The sequence below is a fragment of the Corapipo altera genome, unplaced genomic scaffold (assembly GCF_003945725.1).
Source record: "Corapipo altera isolate COAL_440 unplaced genomic scaffold, ASM394572v1 181b, whole genome shotgun sequence".
Classification (NCBI taxonomy): Eukaryota; Metazoa; Chordata; class Aves; order Passeriformes; family Pipridae; genus Corapipo; species Corapipo altera.
In genome coordinates, this window is record NW_020884963.1 from 1,552,173 (window position 1) to 1,567,505 (window position 15,333).

The 15,333-nt window shown below is 52.7% G+C and overlaps 1 protein-coding gene across 2 annotated transcripts in view; it reads right to left on the minus strand.

The window, feature by feature from the left end:
- The window catches only part of ATP2A3 (ATPase sarcoplasmic/endoplasmic reticulum Ca2+ transporting 3), a 52,069-nt gene extending 48,481 nt beyond the window's left edge, over positions 1-3,588 (minus strand). For both annotated transcript variants that reach the window (XM_027664431.1, XM_027664430.1), the window contains exon 1: positions 3,456-3,588. In XM_027664431.1, coding sequence (XP_027520232.1) covers positions 3,456-3,573 — 118 coding nt within the window. In that variant the 5' untranslated portion in view covers positions 3,574-3,588. The remainder of the gene's footprint in view (positions 1-3,455) is intronic.
- Between the last annotated feature and the right edge of the window lie 11,745 nt (positions 3,589-15,333).

Consider the following 15,333-nt stretch of genomic DNA (forward strand, 5'->3'; position numbering starts at 1 on the left):
TCAGCCCCTGGAGCAGGGAGGGTAAAGCAGAGGATGGGGGAGCCCCTGAGGAGGGTGGATGGGCAAGGTCTGATCCTGCCCAGCAGCGTTTCCAACCCCAGCCGGCAGCAGGCTTCTGCTCCGGAGTCAGAAGAGATGAAATGCAAGAGGAGATAAACACCCCTATGCTGCAGCCTCTGAGTTTGACTCCACTGACATTCACAGCCCATTTAGGTTATGGGTGAAGCAAATAAAATTATGCATATGCATTAACGCTGGCAATATCCTGCCTGAAATGTATGCTCATTTACACTCAGAAATCCATTTAGAAGAGAGAAATCAGAGCTATATTTAAAACACTTGGCTGTCCGTGAGGCAGCTCCTGTTTACATCTGTCATTCCTTGGCAAAACTGAAATCATTCCAGGGGAAATTGTGCCCCTGGTTTTACATTTAGGAAGAAAAATGTTTGCACCCCTATTATCCTCCAGCTCAGCCTAATATAAAATAACAAACGTGCATTTGGTTATTGCTGTTTGTTTGTTTGTTTTAAGTTTTGTGGTCTAAAAGCCACCTGTGGAGCTCGGAGCTTGTGGATGGGAGGAGGTATAGGGAAGGACCCGTTTGGTACCTGTGGAACATCCAAAGCATTTATTAATTAAAATTGGCTTTGGAGATTCAGAATCGCCATGGTGAACCTAAATGTTCTGTGGCTTCTCCAGTTTCCTTGGCAAATGAAAGGCCATGCTGACAGCACTGATGACAGAGCTAAAAGGAGAACACCAGCTTTTCCTAATGGAGAAATATCTTCTTCCACTCCACTAATCTCTATTGCATTGCCTGGCTCCCAAGCCACAAATTGGAGATACTAAATAATCAGTATTGCTCTCTGTTTCCTCCTGCAAATGTATATGTGGGCAATGGAACTGAAAAAAAAAATAAATTTAGGCTCCAAAAGAATACCCCCTCAAAAAAAACCCAACTTTTTTTTATATAAGGCACACCAATGGCTGCTGCTTCTCACTTAACGTCAGAGCTCGTTGCAGCTCATATTTTTTTAAATGCAATAAAAAAGCAGCAGCCAGCAGCTCTCTGAAGTGTGTCAGGAGGCAGTTTTTCAGCAAGATGATGTATTTTAGATTGTGATTCACGACCACACTGGCAGTTGGAGTTCAGGTTTAGAAGGAAATGAATGAATGTGAGACACAAGGGTGCGAAAATGAAAGTAGCTGGAGCTGAAGGTCTGCTCTGTGCTTCGAGCCACGCACGATTTGAGTTTTCTTCCCCTCCTGTGCGAGCTCAAGCGAGTCACCAAACTGCCCCACACTTCTGCTGACAGAGTTTAATTTAAGCCTAAACTAAAATGCAGTTCAGTACAGGCTATCTCCAAGCCCATCACCCTCCCCCAGAGCAGCTCTCCCAAACGGGGCACCCGAGCACAGCCAAGGAGCTCAGTGCCTGCTGCCACAACACAACCTGTGAGTTCTCACCCCCATTCTACACGGCTTTAAGCTGTTCTAACCTGTCCATGTCTCATCTGCACCACAAGAAAAATATAAATACTGCTCAGAAATTGCAAAAAATTCAGAATTTTTAAAAATCTTCAACTCTATTTCACTGATGGGAACAGTGACGTGGGCAGTGTCTCCAACGCCCAGGCACATCACTGTGAGCTGTGCTGCACAGGAGATGCAGAGCTCTGCTCGGAAGGCAAAAGCCACGGGACATCCCAAAGTCAGAAGCTCTTGAGGACCAAGAGCCTGTGAGAAACCCAGCGCTGGGCTGGATGGGAAGGAGCAGCGCCGAGTGAGGCGAGCACAGAGCCATTGCTTGCAAGAGGAGGAAGGAAGAAGGAAAAGAGTAAAAAGGCAAACTAATTGCCACCACAAACCCTTTGCTCTGCCCCTATGTCACACCTTCGAGGTACCTTTTCCAAGGCAGAGCCCGGTGCCACCGAGCAGCCACCGTGCCTGACTCAGGGACGATGATTCACTCGGGCAAACAGGAGCCCCACGGCAGCGATGCCCCATCAGTGCCACGCTGCTGCACAGCACAGAACACCCATCATCCACAGCTTCCCGGGGGGCCAGGGGACAGCACAGAAATTAGGAGCAATTTTACCCTGAAATCAGCCCAAGCACCTGTTTGATAAGGATGTTGCACTGATGATGTATTTTGCCTTCAGCTCCCGAAGCAGAGGGTTCCCTCCCCTCCCAATTAACCACACAGCTGCCCTTCTCCAAAATGAGGGCAAACAGAGCCAGGTGTGATGCTCCACTGCTTGCACCTTGTTCCAGTGCTCCATGGCAAGAGCTCCCAAGCCCAGCCCTGACCAGGGGATGGAGCTGAAGCTGCCTGGTACAGGGAGCACTGGGGGGATGGGGGACCCGAGCACAGCCCAGCACAGAACAGCTGCTCGCAGGGCTCGTCTGGAGGGGTCACAGCCCTCTGATCCCACCCAACACGGCCCTCCCAGGGAACAGAGATGCAGACAGCAATCCTGCCAGCATCTACTCAGGCTTTCCTTAGCCTCATCCGTGAGGATCAAGCAAAAAGCAGATGCAACAAACTCCAACCCGGGAGAGAGTTTACACACTTATCTCTTTGCACGAGTTCAAGAAATGACTTGCTAGACCGAAGCACTGGAACAAACTCACCCTAAACCCTCCTGTTTCCGTGTTCAGAGTTAACGACCGACCTCGGTCACAGCCTGAACTATCAGAGTCACCCTGAAATCACCTGCGTAGGTTCAGATACCCCGGCTACACTGAACGCTCACAAAACACAAGTTAAAAATTTCCCTTCCCCATCCCACGAAGATGCCCAGCTGGCCGCAGAGGGTCCCCCGGGTCAGTGTGACACGCAGCCAGGCCAGCACATGGCCTGTCGCCCCATGCACCTCCGCCCCCCTTCCTCTTCCACAGCAGTACCCGCAGCCCGTGCAGAGCTGCGGCGAGCGGGGTTCCCCCACTACAACCCCCGTCACCCCGCTTTTGGGGTTTCCCTCTGTCACGCACAGGCAATGGGACCTTCCCCCTCTCCTTCCTGCCGACATACCGCTGTCCCTCCCCGCCTTCAGACACTCCGCCAGCGGAATTAACACCCCGCTAATTGCCGGCGCCCCGGGCCGCCCGTACCCGCAGTAATTAGCCTTTGATTAAAGCCAACAAATATTTCCCTAAGCAACAGGTGTCCCGCGGCACATCCCCACCGATCCTCCGCACGCCCGGGGCAGGATGGGGGGACACGCCGGGGGGGACCCGGGGCAGTACCCCGGACCTTCCCGGTGTTGGCGGGGACGCTCCCGAACACATCCCGATCCCGGTCGCGGCCGGGAGGGTCCCAGTGCCGGTATGGGCGGGGATGGTCCCGACGGAGGGTTCCAGCCGGGATGCCCGAGTCCCGTTGGAGATGCCGGTGTCCCGCTAGCCCTGCCCCATCCCGCATCCCCCCGCGCTCCCGTCCCGCCGCACTGACCATTGGGGCCGTACTTCTCGCGGTGGCGGCGGACCTGCTCGGGGCTGAGCCCGCAGCTCTCGCTGACCCCGAAGCGGCGGAGCACGTCGAGCACCGGGAGGCTGTGGGCCGCCTCCATGCCCCGGCCCGGGCGGTGCTGGCCGGGGGCGCACCGAGGCACACGGAGCGCCGCTCGCACGGCGCTGCCTCGGCACCGCCTCGGCACCTCTCCGCCCGCCCGGCGCCGGGCCCGCCTCCCCCGGTACCGCCCCGCTCCATCCCCGCCTCCCCCGGGGCCCCGCGCCCAGCGCCGCCCCCCCGGCACGACCGGGACCGCGGTGCGGGGCAGAGCCGGGACCCCCGGGATGCGGCACCATCCCCTCTGACAAGGTCTGGAAGGCGCATTAAAGCTCATCTGGCTTCATCCCCCTTCCACTATCCCAGGCTGCTCCAACCCCCTCCCACCTGGCGCTGGACACTTCCAGGGATGGGGCAGCCACAGCTTCTCTGGGCAACCTGTGCCAGGGCCTCACCACCCTCACAGGGGAGAATTTCTTCCTCGTATCTAATCTAAATCTCCCCTCCTTCAGTTTAAAGCCATCCTCCTTGTCCTGTCACTCCAGGCTCTTGTCCAAAGTCCGTCTCCAGCTCTCTTGGAGCCCCTTTAGGCACTGGAAGGGGCTCTGAGGTCTCCCCAGTCTTCCCCTCTCCAGGCTGAACAGCCCCAGCTCTCTCAGCCTGTTGGAGTTCCAGCAGATTTGCAGGCTGAGAAGAGGGCAGGTTTGTGGGCAGTGGAAATAGTCCAGAGGAAATAGCTGTTAAGAAAAGAGGTAATGTTTCCATCACAAAAATAATATAAATAATATTAGGAGCAATAGAAGGAGGTGGGAAAGGTGTGTGGGTGCAGCTCAGCTGGGGGGCTTAAGGGGGCCAGAGAGTGATGCTCTCTGGGTCCCCTCCATCACCCCACTTCCAGCTGGAAGCTGAGCATGCCCCATCCCCTCTCCTCCCACCCTGCTGGAAGCAGAGCAGTTCCATGTTCATGGACCTTGGTGGGATCAGGGGCACTGTATGATGACAGCAGGAGCCCTGGAATTACAAATCCCTGCCTGACACCTTGAAAACCAGCAACACTGTTCCCATCAATGCCCTGAATCTGGAGAGAGGCAGCTGTGCTGTGCTGCCTTTGGCTTTGGAAACGTGAAATGTAAAATGTTCCTGCAGGGAGATGGAGGAAGGAATCAAAGCACCTCATGTGGGGTAAAACCTGAGCACCACCAGTCTCACTGTGCATGTCTTGGACATCCTGGGACTTCACACCTCTCACTGCTTAGTGCTTCTCATCCCCATGCAGAAGGCAGAACATCTGTATTCAAGGAAGGGGCTCATTCTGGAGGCACTCGTTTTTGCAAGGATTCAACACAGCAGGACTGGCCTCGACCCCTCTTGCTGCCCTATTACACCACACAAGGGCTTTTCATCATCCTTTGCAACACTTATTGCAACAGGTTACTTGATTCACTGTTTCCTAGAAGCACAATGACTGTTTCTAGCAGCTCCCCCGTGCAGCAGCACCCTGAGGAGTTACCCTGATCTGGAGAAGGAGGGTTGCCCCAAGAATCCCCTATACAACACAGCTGAGGGTAACCACCCCCCCTCACATCTGCAGGACTTTTCCACATGGTGCACTTAACCCGGCTCCTCATCCAGCAGTTTTTCCACGACCCAGCTCGAACCTGCTCCCAAAGACTGTCCCCATGTGAACACCAACTTCTGACTTTTCAGGTACTTCCAGTTTTCCCACTGTTGCTGAAGAAGCCTGTGGCTGATGGTGACTGGCACTGCTCTCCAGCTGAGAGGGGGGGAGGCGAGGCAGCTGGGGGGTGAGAAACCCAAGTTCTACGGAAACGTCCCCAAAGCAGAACCCGGAGGCAGCGGCGAGCACAAGGAAGTGACAGCAGACATCTCGGGGAGGAGCTCTGGCTTGTTTATTGCCATGTAGATTCATTTATAGAAAGTGTTTTGCAGCTCCCACAAGGAGCAGAGGTCCTGAAGGAAGTGCAGGTTCATTTTTTTTTTTCATTTGATAAACTCATTTTTTCTTCGGTTCACCGCAGCTGACGGCGTGGGAGGCACAGGGGTGCTCTGGAGCTGCAGCCCAGGCCCTCCTGCAGGAAGCACAGCTCCCAGCCCTGTTGTCTGGCCTCTCTTCAAGTTCTGTCGCTGTATTCATCTGCCTCTCATGAGCATTTTGGGGGCAAAAGTGGTGTTTCTGCTGCAGAGCCCCCGGGGCAATAGTGCTGCCCTCAGCCAGGGTCTGCCCCAGGGCTCCCTGGGTCACAGGGCTGAGTGATCCACTGACCCCCAGAATGGTTCAGGTTGAAAGGGACCATAGAGGGTCATCTGGTCCAGCCTCCCTGCTCAAGCAGGGTCATCCAGAGCACATGGCACAGCATTGTGTCCTGATGGTTCTGGAATATCTCCAGTGAGGGAGACTCTACACCCTCTCTTGGCTCTGTTCAGTGCTCGGTCACTGCACAGGAAAGTTCTTCCTCATGTTCAGGCAGAACTTCCTGGGCATCAGCTTCTGTAATTGCCTCTTGTCCTATAGCTTGGCACCACTGAGAAGAGATTGGCTCCATCTTCTTGGCATCCCCCCTTCAGATACTTATGGACATTGGTGAGGTCCCCTCTCTGTCTTCGCTCTTGAGGCTGAACAGGCCCAGCTCCCTCAGCCTGTGCTCATAACAAAGATTTCCACCAAGTGGGGACAATTGCTGTGATCTGATAATATTAAAACATAATGTGCTCTCAGCAAGGGGCACAGAGGACCTGATGCAACAGATCATCCCCAAAACTTGGGAACTGCCCTCAAAGCAGCCACTCTAGCAGCTCCAAAGGTTAAAGTTTGACAAAGTTGGGAGCAATGGAGAACAGTTACAAAGGGAACATCTGGCAGCCTTGGTAACAGGCAGCACCATTCACCCCACCTATAATTAAGCAATCAATGAAAACCATTAGTGACTGGGAGCTGTAAATTAGTCAGTGAGGGAAAATGGACCGGAGTGAAAACACCTTCAATATTGCAAGCTAAGGTTCTGCAAACACTGGAGCAAGCTGGTGGGGCTCCATCCCCGGCAGCCCCCCGAGTTTGGGGGATTCCCTTCTATAGCAGGTCAACCCCGAAGCAAAGGACAAACCTCCTTATTTATCTTGGCTTTCCCCACGGTAATAATTTTTGGAGGTAGACGAGCTTAAGAGGCCATAAAAAGAAGAAAGGAGCGGGTTTAACACCTCCCAGGCTGCTGAGGAGGTTTTTTAGCCGTGGCTGCGGTGCAGGAGGAACAGCAAGACCCAGCCAGTGCTGAGTGAGCACTGTACGAGGCAGGGAAGTCCACAGCCAGTTTTGATTTTGACCTTGTTTCTACGAAAGGAAATTGGGAATAATTCTCCCATAAGCTGTAAATTCGCCCTGCTGCGCTCCCGGGCTGGGGGCGAGGGATGGCTGGAGCCGCCCCAGAGTCTGTCGGAGTCAGCAGAGAGGCTGCCAGAGACGCTGAACCGACGCCACGCTCCTCACCCCAAGGATTTTACAGTCCATGGAAGATTAATCTTTTGTCTCCACTTCGTTCCTCGGAGTGGGGAAAAAATTATGTTTGCTGGAAAGGCTGAGAGAGCAGGCTGTGTGCTGGTAACCAGCCCCAGGCTCCGGCTCGGCTCCGGCACGCCAAGTACCGATGGATAACGCGGCGCGGGCAAACCACGGGGTTAGGGACTGTCAGCGGCAATTAGGGCTTCAAGGGTGGGAAAAAACCTACAGGGCTTTCAGTCAACTATTTAATCCTCGTTGTTTCTGCGGCAACGTGGTTTAGGGTCCATATCTGCCCTCCTCGCTCAGGTCAAGTTTATCTCAGGAGGGAGTTAGAAGTGGGTGAGGGATGCAGGAGCCAGCCCTTGGATGTGCATTTTACACCGTTTTGGGGATCTCTGCCACTCCCTGAGCTCACCACGGCTGCACACCCGCACTGGTGGCGCCCTGGAGAGGAGCTGTGAGCACAAAGAGAGCAAATTCAGGGTTAACCACCCCGAACGGAGCGGCTAATGCCGCACCAGGAGGTGCAAATCTCTTCTGTCAACAGCTCTCACCTTCCTAAATCAACGCGGGTGATGTGCAGCTGCCCCCCGTGTCCTGCTCCAACACCCTCCCCTGGCCCCGAGGCTGTCACACACGGGGGCATTAATTAATTAGAGGTGACAGTGCCACTGCCATTTGCCACGCCGCTGCCAGGCTTCCTCTCACTGCACACCCCGGTTCACAGGCAGCAAATCCCCATCCACAGGGGAGACTCAGGAATGGCTTTTTTTGGTTTGGTTTCTTTTTGTTTTCCCCCGGCAGCTTAGATATTTGCCTTTCCTAGGGAGAAATAAAAAATAATACTCCTGAAATAACAGTTTGAGGCTCTTCTAAATGTTACACACCAGCTGACCTTTCGGAGCCAGACTTAGGGGTTTATTTCTAATCCTCCAGCCGGGACTTTCAGCAGCTGCAGGTCAGTCCTGCTCCCCGAGGGCTCAAACATCAATCCTCACCGCCACAAAGCTCAGGGCCAGAGCTCCGGTGTTTCCATCCTTCCTGGAAATATATACGCTTGGCTGTGCGTCCTGTGCTGCCCTGGGCACCTCCAGGTGGTGTAGGAGTGTGTTTACCATTGGGATTTGGCTTCTCAGAGCATAAATGCAGGTGGCAGGGAAGCCCCAGCCCAGCCACGCATCCCACCAGGATGCAGGGGGTGAAGATTTGCAGCACAGGGCTGCAAAGCTGCAGAGCCCACCTGGAGCCACGAATGCAGAGCTGGAGAGCCTGGCAACATGTGGCCAGCAGAGGATTTTGAGGCAGGCAGGATGTTACCTCTAGGGAAAACGAGGAGGAACGGTCTCTCTGGACAAGGCCTTTCTGTGGGAGGTGGTGGATGCACAGGGCAGTCGCCCCGTTTTCCAGCTCTGCTCCAACTGCAAATGGCTGCAAAAAACCAGGATTCCCCATGCCAGACATTTACAGCAGCAGCTGTGGAGCACATGTTTTGAGGCTGCCTTTCCTTCCATGTTTCTATCCACAACCAAGCTGGAAATGGGGCTTTCCTGAGTGCAACATCTGGAATGGTTGCCCAAACTGGATTCAAGCAAAGATCCTATGGTATTTCCAAACTCCCCAGCTTTTTCCCCCAGCAGCACACTTAGGAGCCTCTGTTTATGAATCCAGACCTATATTGGCCCATTATTATTTTTTTTAAACTATATTCCAATCCCTTCCAAAGGCAGGAAAATACATTAATATCCATCAAAGAGGGAACACCGTGACACTCGCTCTGACACTCAGATGGGATTTTCCCTGATGCAAAATGCCTGCTGGAAAAAAAAACCCCTGCCTTTGTGGCATGTCATTCCGGGGATTTTGCTGGAGTTTAGGTAACAGTGAAAACAAACACAACAAGAGGCTCCAGGCGGAGTCCTACACACACCTGGGGCTGGTAGGGCTGATGTTTGAGGTAGTTCATTCAGCCCTCTCACTACAGGCAAAATTTCACTCCGTGTTTCTCTCCAGCAAAAGCACAAGCCCCAAATGGAAAATTGTCTGGTTTTAATGAGGCAGAAGGAATGATTCTGACTCTCCATGGAGATGTGATGTTCACCAAGGGGAGGGTAAGGGCTGGTAGCACACTCGGTGCTGGACCAACATGACCTCTCTCTTTCACATCCACAGCCCCTTTCCTGTCTCCTACCAAGCAGGAATTGCAGGATATCACAACTCCGGGCACGGGCCCCCTCCGGCTGCTCATCTCCCTTGACAGAGGACAAACATCACCAGGGCTTTGAAGCCAAAAATGCCCATGGGAGGTGGGGATGAAACCAGTGGTGCAAAGCAGCTTCATCCCTCCTCCCTCCTGCACCTTGGGCCCCTGGAGGGGTGGGTGCTGTGGGACCAGGAGCAGGGTTCCCATCCCGGTGTTGAGCAGCCTCTTTGGAATCCAAGGGGACATCAGCACCCGACACGCCACGTGGGATAATTCACTGGAGCTGGTTTTTACCATGTCATCTCATTTTAAGGCTGATTCCCAGGTCTGAAGGGTGGGAAAAGGGGAAACTGGGGGGAGGGGGATGTTCTGTCTGCATGAGTCCTTCCCACAGTTTCCTAGGAGATTGGCTGCCCACACTGAGCTGTTGCTGAAGGCAGGACTGGAGCTGGTGCCCTGCCCTGCACCATCTCCCCCTGCAAGTCACCAAGGTCACACTGTGGAGACCTGGGGGTGCCCTGATCTCAGGCAGCAGCTGAGCTGCACAGGGACAAACAAAAAAACCCACACACAAATAAATAAATAAATAAATAGAATTTAAAAATACTTAATTTAAAAATAAAGCTTAAAAACTTTTCAAAGAGCCAAATTAGAATATAAAAATTTTTAAATAAAAATTAGAAAATGTTACAGTGGTAAAAAAATTTTCAAAAAAATTAAAAGCCACTGTGTGGCTGGGCCCTGTGCACTGCCCTGTAGTGGAGGAAGGGAGTCAGGATGTTGCAGCTTCATCTCTCCAGTTGTGGAGATCCCAGCAGGGCTGTCACATCCTGACCTCCTGGAGGGGACCCTGGACGTTGTCACCAGAACAGAAAATAAACCCCATGTGCAGCCCTGAGCAGAGCTGTGCAGGGCCATGAGCACCCCCCCCTTCCTCCGGGCTCTTCCCTGTCTCCAAACCATCAGAAATGTGCTGAAATGGGCCATTTGTGGCACGTTTTCAATGATGGGGCTCAGGGAAGTGACCTTGGGGCAGTCTGGGAGCCCCAGCCCTGCTATTTTTAACTGAGCATCAGGCCGGGCCATGGAGGGTTTCCTTCCTCTTTGTCTTTAGTGAGCACCGAACAAAGGAAACCCAGATAAACCTCCACTAACCCTCTGCTTTGAGGCAGGGAAGCCCTCGAGAGAAAAAAAAAAAGACACACCAAAAAAATAGTAACCCAGCACGTTCCTGTGCAGCTTCCGGGTGGACAGTTCAGGCTGAGAACTGGGAAAACACGGGTGTGTTTTTAGCCAAAAAAAATTGCAACCAGGCATAAAAGGGACTGGTTTGACTGGAGGGGGAAATATAAGGCAGCAGCATTTTTTTTCCCCCAAAATCTCAGGGGGATTCAGTAGGGTTCCAACACTACTGAAAGAAAAAAAATGGGATTTTTTTTCCCCTTTAAAGAGACACGTTTAGCTCTAGATAACAAATGGAGGAATCCAAACCAATAAAAATCAGAACCATACTATGGATTGAATTGGAGGGGCCAAACTGAAAGGGTTTACTTACTGTAGATCCCTTTCCCAAAATTTTTACTGTATTTTTTGTCTTGGGAGGAGAAGCCAATCCACCACCACCCCATTTTGATGCCGGCACCAAGAAAATTTCTAAACCACCTGAAAATTTGCCGCGAGTTACCAAACACACACCTACAGCTCCAGGACACCTTATTCCTCTGGGTGCAACCACATTCCAGTGGCCCAGCCGTTCCCTGGAAAACACAAAGGCGTTTTGCACCAAAAAAAAAAAGCTTTGGAGAACGGACTGTCAGTCGGTGTAATGACTGTCTTTACGGCTTCAGAGGGTGGCTGTGTTTTGCAGGTAGGCTGCAAAAAAAGTGGCAACATTATGTGGAGGGAGATATATAAGTATCGGGCTATAAATAGCTCGCAAATACATCGAGCGCTACCTACGCCCAACACAAAAGAAATTGTTTGCCAAATACTTCACGTGCTGCTGTCAGCTTCTCCATTTCTCTTCCCCGGGAAGAAAAAAAAAACCAAACCCAACAAAAAACTCCTATATTAATCAGAGAGCAAATATACACCCTGACAGGAACAGCTCTCGGCTCCACAAGGGAAGAACGTGTGCGATTGCTCAGTTGGTTTCGGTTTGGATTCCGAGCCCGGAGTCGCTGATGGCTGTTCACACCAGAGGCCTCTGTGGGAGATGTAAAGCTTTTTCCCCCAGCCTGAGGAGTTGGTGATGATTTCCCAGCTCAGACAGGGTGCCTGAGCATCCCTCCAAATCAAGCTGCTTTAGTTGTTCTTGCTGGGCTTGGGCCAAGTGGGTTCAGGCTGTGCCTGTGGCCAGAAACCAGGGACTAAGGAGGTAAAGAGAAAGAAAACAATCCAGAAAAAAGCAACCTTTTCGAAATTCTCCTCTTTCAGGGTTTGGGAGAAAACACATTCCTGAAATCTTAGAATCATGGAATGGTTTGGGTTGGAAGGGACCTAAAAGCTCATCTCATTCCACCCCCTGCCATGGGCAGGGACACCTTCCGCTATCCCAGGTTGCTCCAAGCCCCGTCCAACCTGGCCTTGAACACTTCCAGGAATAGGTCAGCCACAGATTCTCTGAGGGGAAATGCCGCATCTCATCCTTCTCCAACCACAAGCCAACCACTTTTATTGCTTTATGTATTTTATGTATTTTTTTTTATGAAGGCACAACTTGCTCTGATCTCCTCACCCAAGCTCAGGGGCTTCTGTGGTTGCTCCATCCCAGCAGGCTCCTTCCATTCCCAGGCTTTCCCAAACAACAGTCCTCATCTGCACACCATTCCCTGCCATGGAAGGTGGCTCCTGGGGGTCTCAGAGGTGCTGCAGCCCCTGGATCTGTTCATGGCTGAAAGGGAAGAGCCGGCGGCCGAGCGGAAAAGGCGCTTTCCTTCCCCTGGGCGATCAAGGGGCTGCAAAGCAAATTGGCTGCTGAAATGTGCCCCCAGTTCGTGGGGTGGGGATGAGGGGAGCTCTGGGATGGATGGGATGGAGCCAGGCTTCGCTCACCGCCCCCGGCACCGGCGCGCCGGGGCTGCCCTCGGCGTGGCGTCACTGCGGTCGGGACGTCGGGAACAACCTTCCCACAAAAATCGAGGGCGGGAATCTGAAAATAAAAATATCACAGATGATTTCAGGCTTGCTGAAAGCATGATTGACTGTTTAATTCCCTCCCCCCCTCCCCACACACACACTCCTTTCCTCACGACCGGGGTGACTCAGCCCTGGCACGGACATGGAGGCTTCTCCTGGCTCCTACCCTTGCCGCGGGAGCGGAAAAAGGACCCTCTTGTAAAACACTGGCAGCAATAACTGAGCCCAGTGCTTGTGGGGCACAACAGCCACTGCCAATGAACACAGAGCCAGCAGGACTCTCCCACACTCAGCCCAGGTGGCAGAAACACCCACTGTCGAGGAAACCTTCTCCATTGCCCCGGGATGCCGCTGTTCCTGCTCAACCCCAAATCTGAGGATGCTGAGCGGCTCCACTGCTGGGCACGGATCTGGTGGGGTGGGAAAGCCAACCCCAATGGTGTTTAGAATGTCACTGGGCCAGGGATGGCCTCTGCTTCCAGCAAGTGGCCATGGGAAATGCTGCCCATCAACCCATCACTGTGCTGAGCTCAGGAAGAAAATAAACCCCACAGCTCAAAGGAAAAAGAGGAGCCCCTTGGGATAACCCATTTCCCAAAGCCACTTTTCTCATTACTGGGCAAACCTGCAAAGAGGAAAAGCGAGCCAATGGCATGACCAGCATGGGGACCACACTGAGGAATGAGAAAAATGCTGTCAAAGGAAAATGGGCTCCTTTGGGGCTGCCTTGACTGAAGGCTGCCTGCTCCAGGGCCCTGAGGGCCAGGATGGGCTTGGCTTCAGGGATTATTTTTAGTATCTGCAAGTCTTCACTATGTACTAAGTACAAGGTAAGGAAATTCCTCCTTGGCTGGCCCAGCTCCCCTTCCAGCAGCAAGGAGCAGTCAGTGATTTTCAGGCTCTCCTTTTGCCAATGATGTTGCAGTTGCTGAGCACAACCCCAGTGGTTTAACAGAGCTGACCCCCCTCCTGGTTCACTCCCCCTCCCAGCTGGTTTTTGCCATTGCTGTCCCCTTTCCCACAGTCACCAGTGCAGGATCCCCACAGCACATGCAGCCCCCACAACATTTTGGGGCTGCACAATGTCCCCTGTGTGGGGGGTGAGTGGTTTCATGGGAGTAGGTGTGTGGCGTGCCTGCCTCTCCTCCTGGAGTCTCTCACAGCAATCTTGGCTCTTATGTTATTTTTACACTCCAAGTTTCGAGCTGCAGACATGCACAAGTGCTCTCCAAACACAAAATCCAGAATTCATATATTTAGAATCCATCATTCATTAAAAAAAACAAAAAAAAACAACAAAAAAAACCCACCAACAAAAACCCAACATAAATTCATTGCTCCAGGGGCCAAACTCACAGCTCTGGAGGAAGGACGATGCAGGGTATCTCCTGGGACTGGTGGGAGGTGACTGGAGGATTTGGCTTCCTCCATCCCACTCTGTGAAATGACACGTGCCTGTTTTCCAGCCTCCCTGTGAAGCCAGAAGCTCTCTCCCCTCAGCCAACCCGATCACACAAGCTCATGAGTCCCCAAGTGCACTTTAAGTAAAATACAAAGAGCCAAACCAACATGTAAAACACGAGCACCCACAGGTGCACAAAGACTAAGAGGGTTTGCAAGCCACCGAGCTGCATCTCTCTGAAGATGGAGCAGAGCTGAGCCCTTGTCTCCTACATCAAGAGCAGCCTGTGATAAAAAGATTTAAAAAAAAAAAAAATAAAAGAAAGAATCACAGGAACATTTGCTGCTGGAACTGCTCCTGGGAAGGGCGGGATGTCTGGAAGGAGCCTGTGCACACAGTGTGCTCCCAGGAAGATGTGACATCCCTGCGCCCAAGCTTGGTGAGGTGCAAAGAGCATCCCCCAGTCTGGGGCCACCCTGGGCTCTGTGGTGCCCACCACAAGCACCCTGAACCCCAGCCCTGGAGCAGCACAAACCAAACCGTAGAGAGAATGTAATCTGAAGCGGGTGAGGAGGCGGCTCTCTGCAGATGGCATCAGTGCTGGCTTCACTGCCAGCTCCACGGTGTGTCATCGCTTCTGCTCAGCCCTAAGTGATGCAAATATAGAAAACAATGTCATTGTTGCTAGGATTTTTGGCCCCAGGCTGCCTGACCAGGCTGGGAGCACACGACGGCCACCAGGAGTGGTGTTATTTCAGATGAAGAGGAAGATGAGTAACTTCTCCAAGGCTGAGTCCTCTCAGTGCACAAATGCATTTTTAAATGGCTCAGAGCTCAGTTATCAATAATGCTTTTGGCTCCTGTAGGTTTCCAGGACATCAAAGCACGTGTCTGCTGGGGTTTGGGAAGCCCCAAGTGACCCCATGACCCAGGTGTGCTGTGCCTCAGCCCCAAGCTCTGAACTCAAGGAAACATCTCAACCTCAGTGCACAAAACGACCAGAAACTGGTATTTGTAAAAGACCAGACATCCTTATTTACCCCTAAAACTCTCTCCCAATGCCAGACCAACCACAAAGTCAGGGCATCAGTGAGGGTTGGAGCCCCATTAAACCCTTCCACATCACCCCACTGTCTCCCACCACATGGCCAACACACAAGACATGGCATGAGGCAAACAGTCCAACAGCAGTGACCCCACCTCAGCTTTGCTGCCCTGGAAGCAGCGAGGACACAGGACAGTGGCTTTGTCATCGTCTGCCCCAGTCTTGCCTCCCAGTCCCTGTTTTGCAGGGGGAATTGTGGGCAACACATTCACTCCACTCAAAAATGGGGTTTTTCTTTTAAAAGCTCTGTGGCCAATGGCTTTGTGTGTCCAGGGAAGGGAATGGAGCTGAGGAAGGGTCTGGAACACAGTTCTGGTGAGGAGCAGCTGAGGGAGCTGGGGAGGCTCAGCCTGGAGAAAAGGAGGCTCAGGGGGGATCTTCTCTCCCTGACAGGAGGGGGGAGCTGGGGAGGGTTGGGCTCTGCTCCCAGGGAACAAAGGACAAGACAAGAGGAAACAGTCT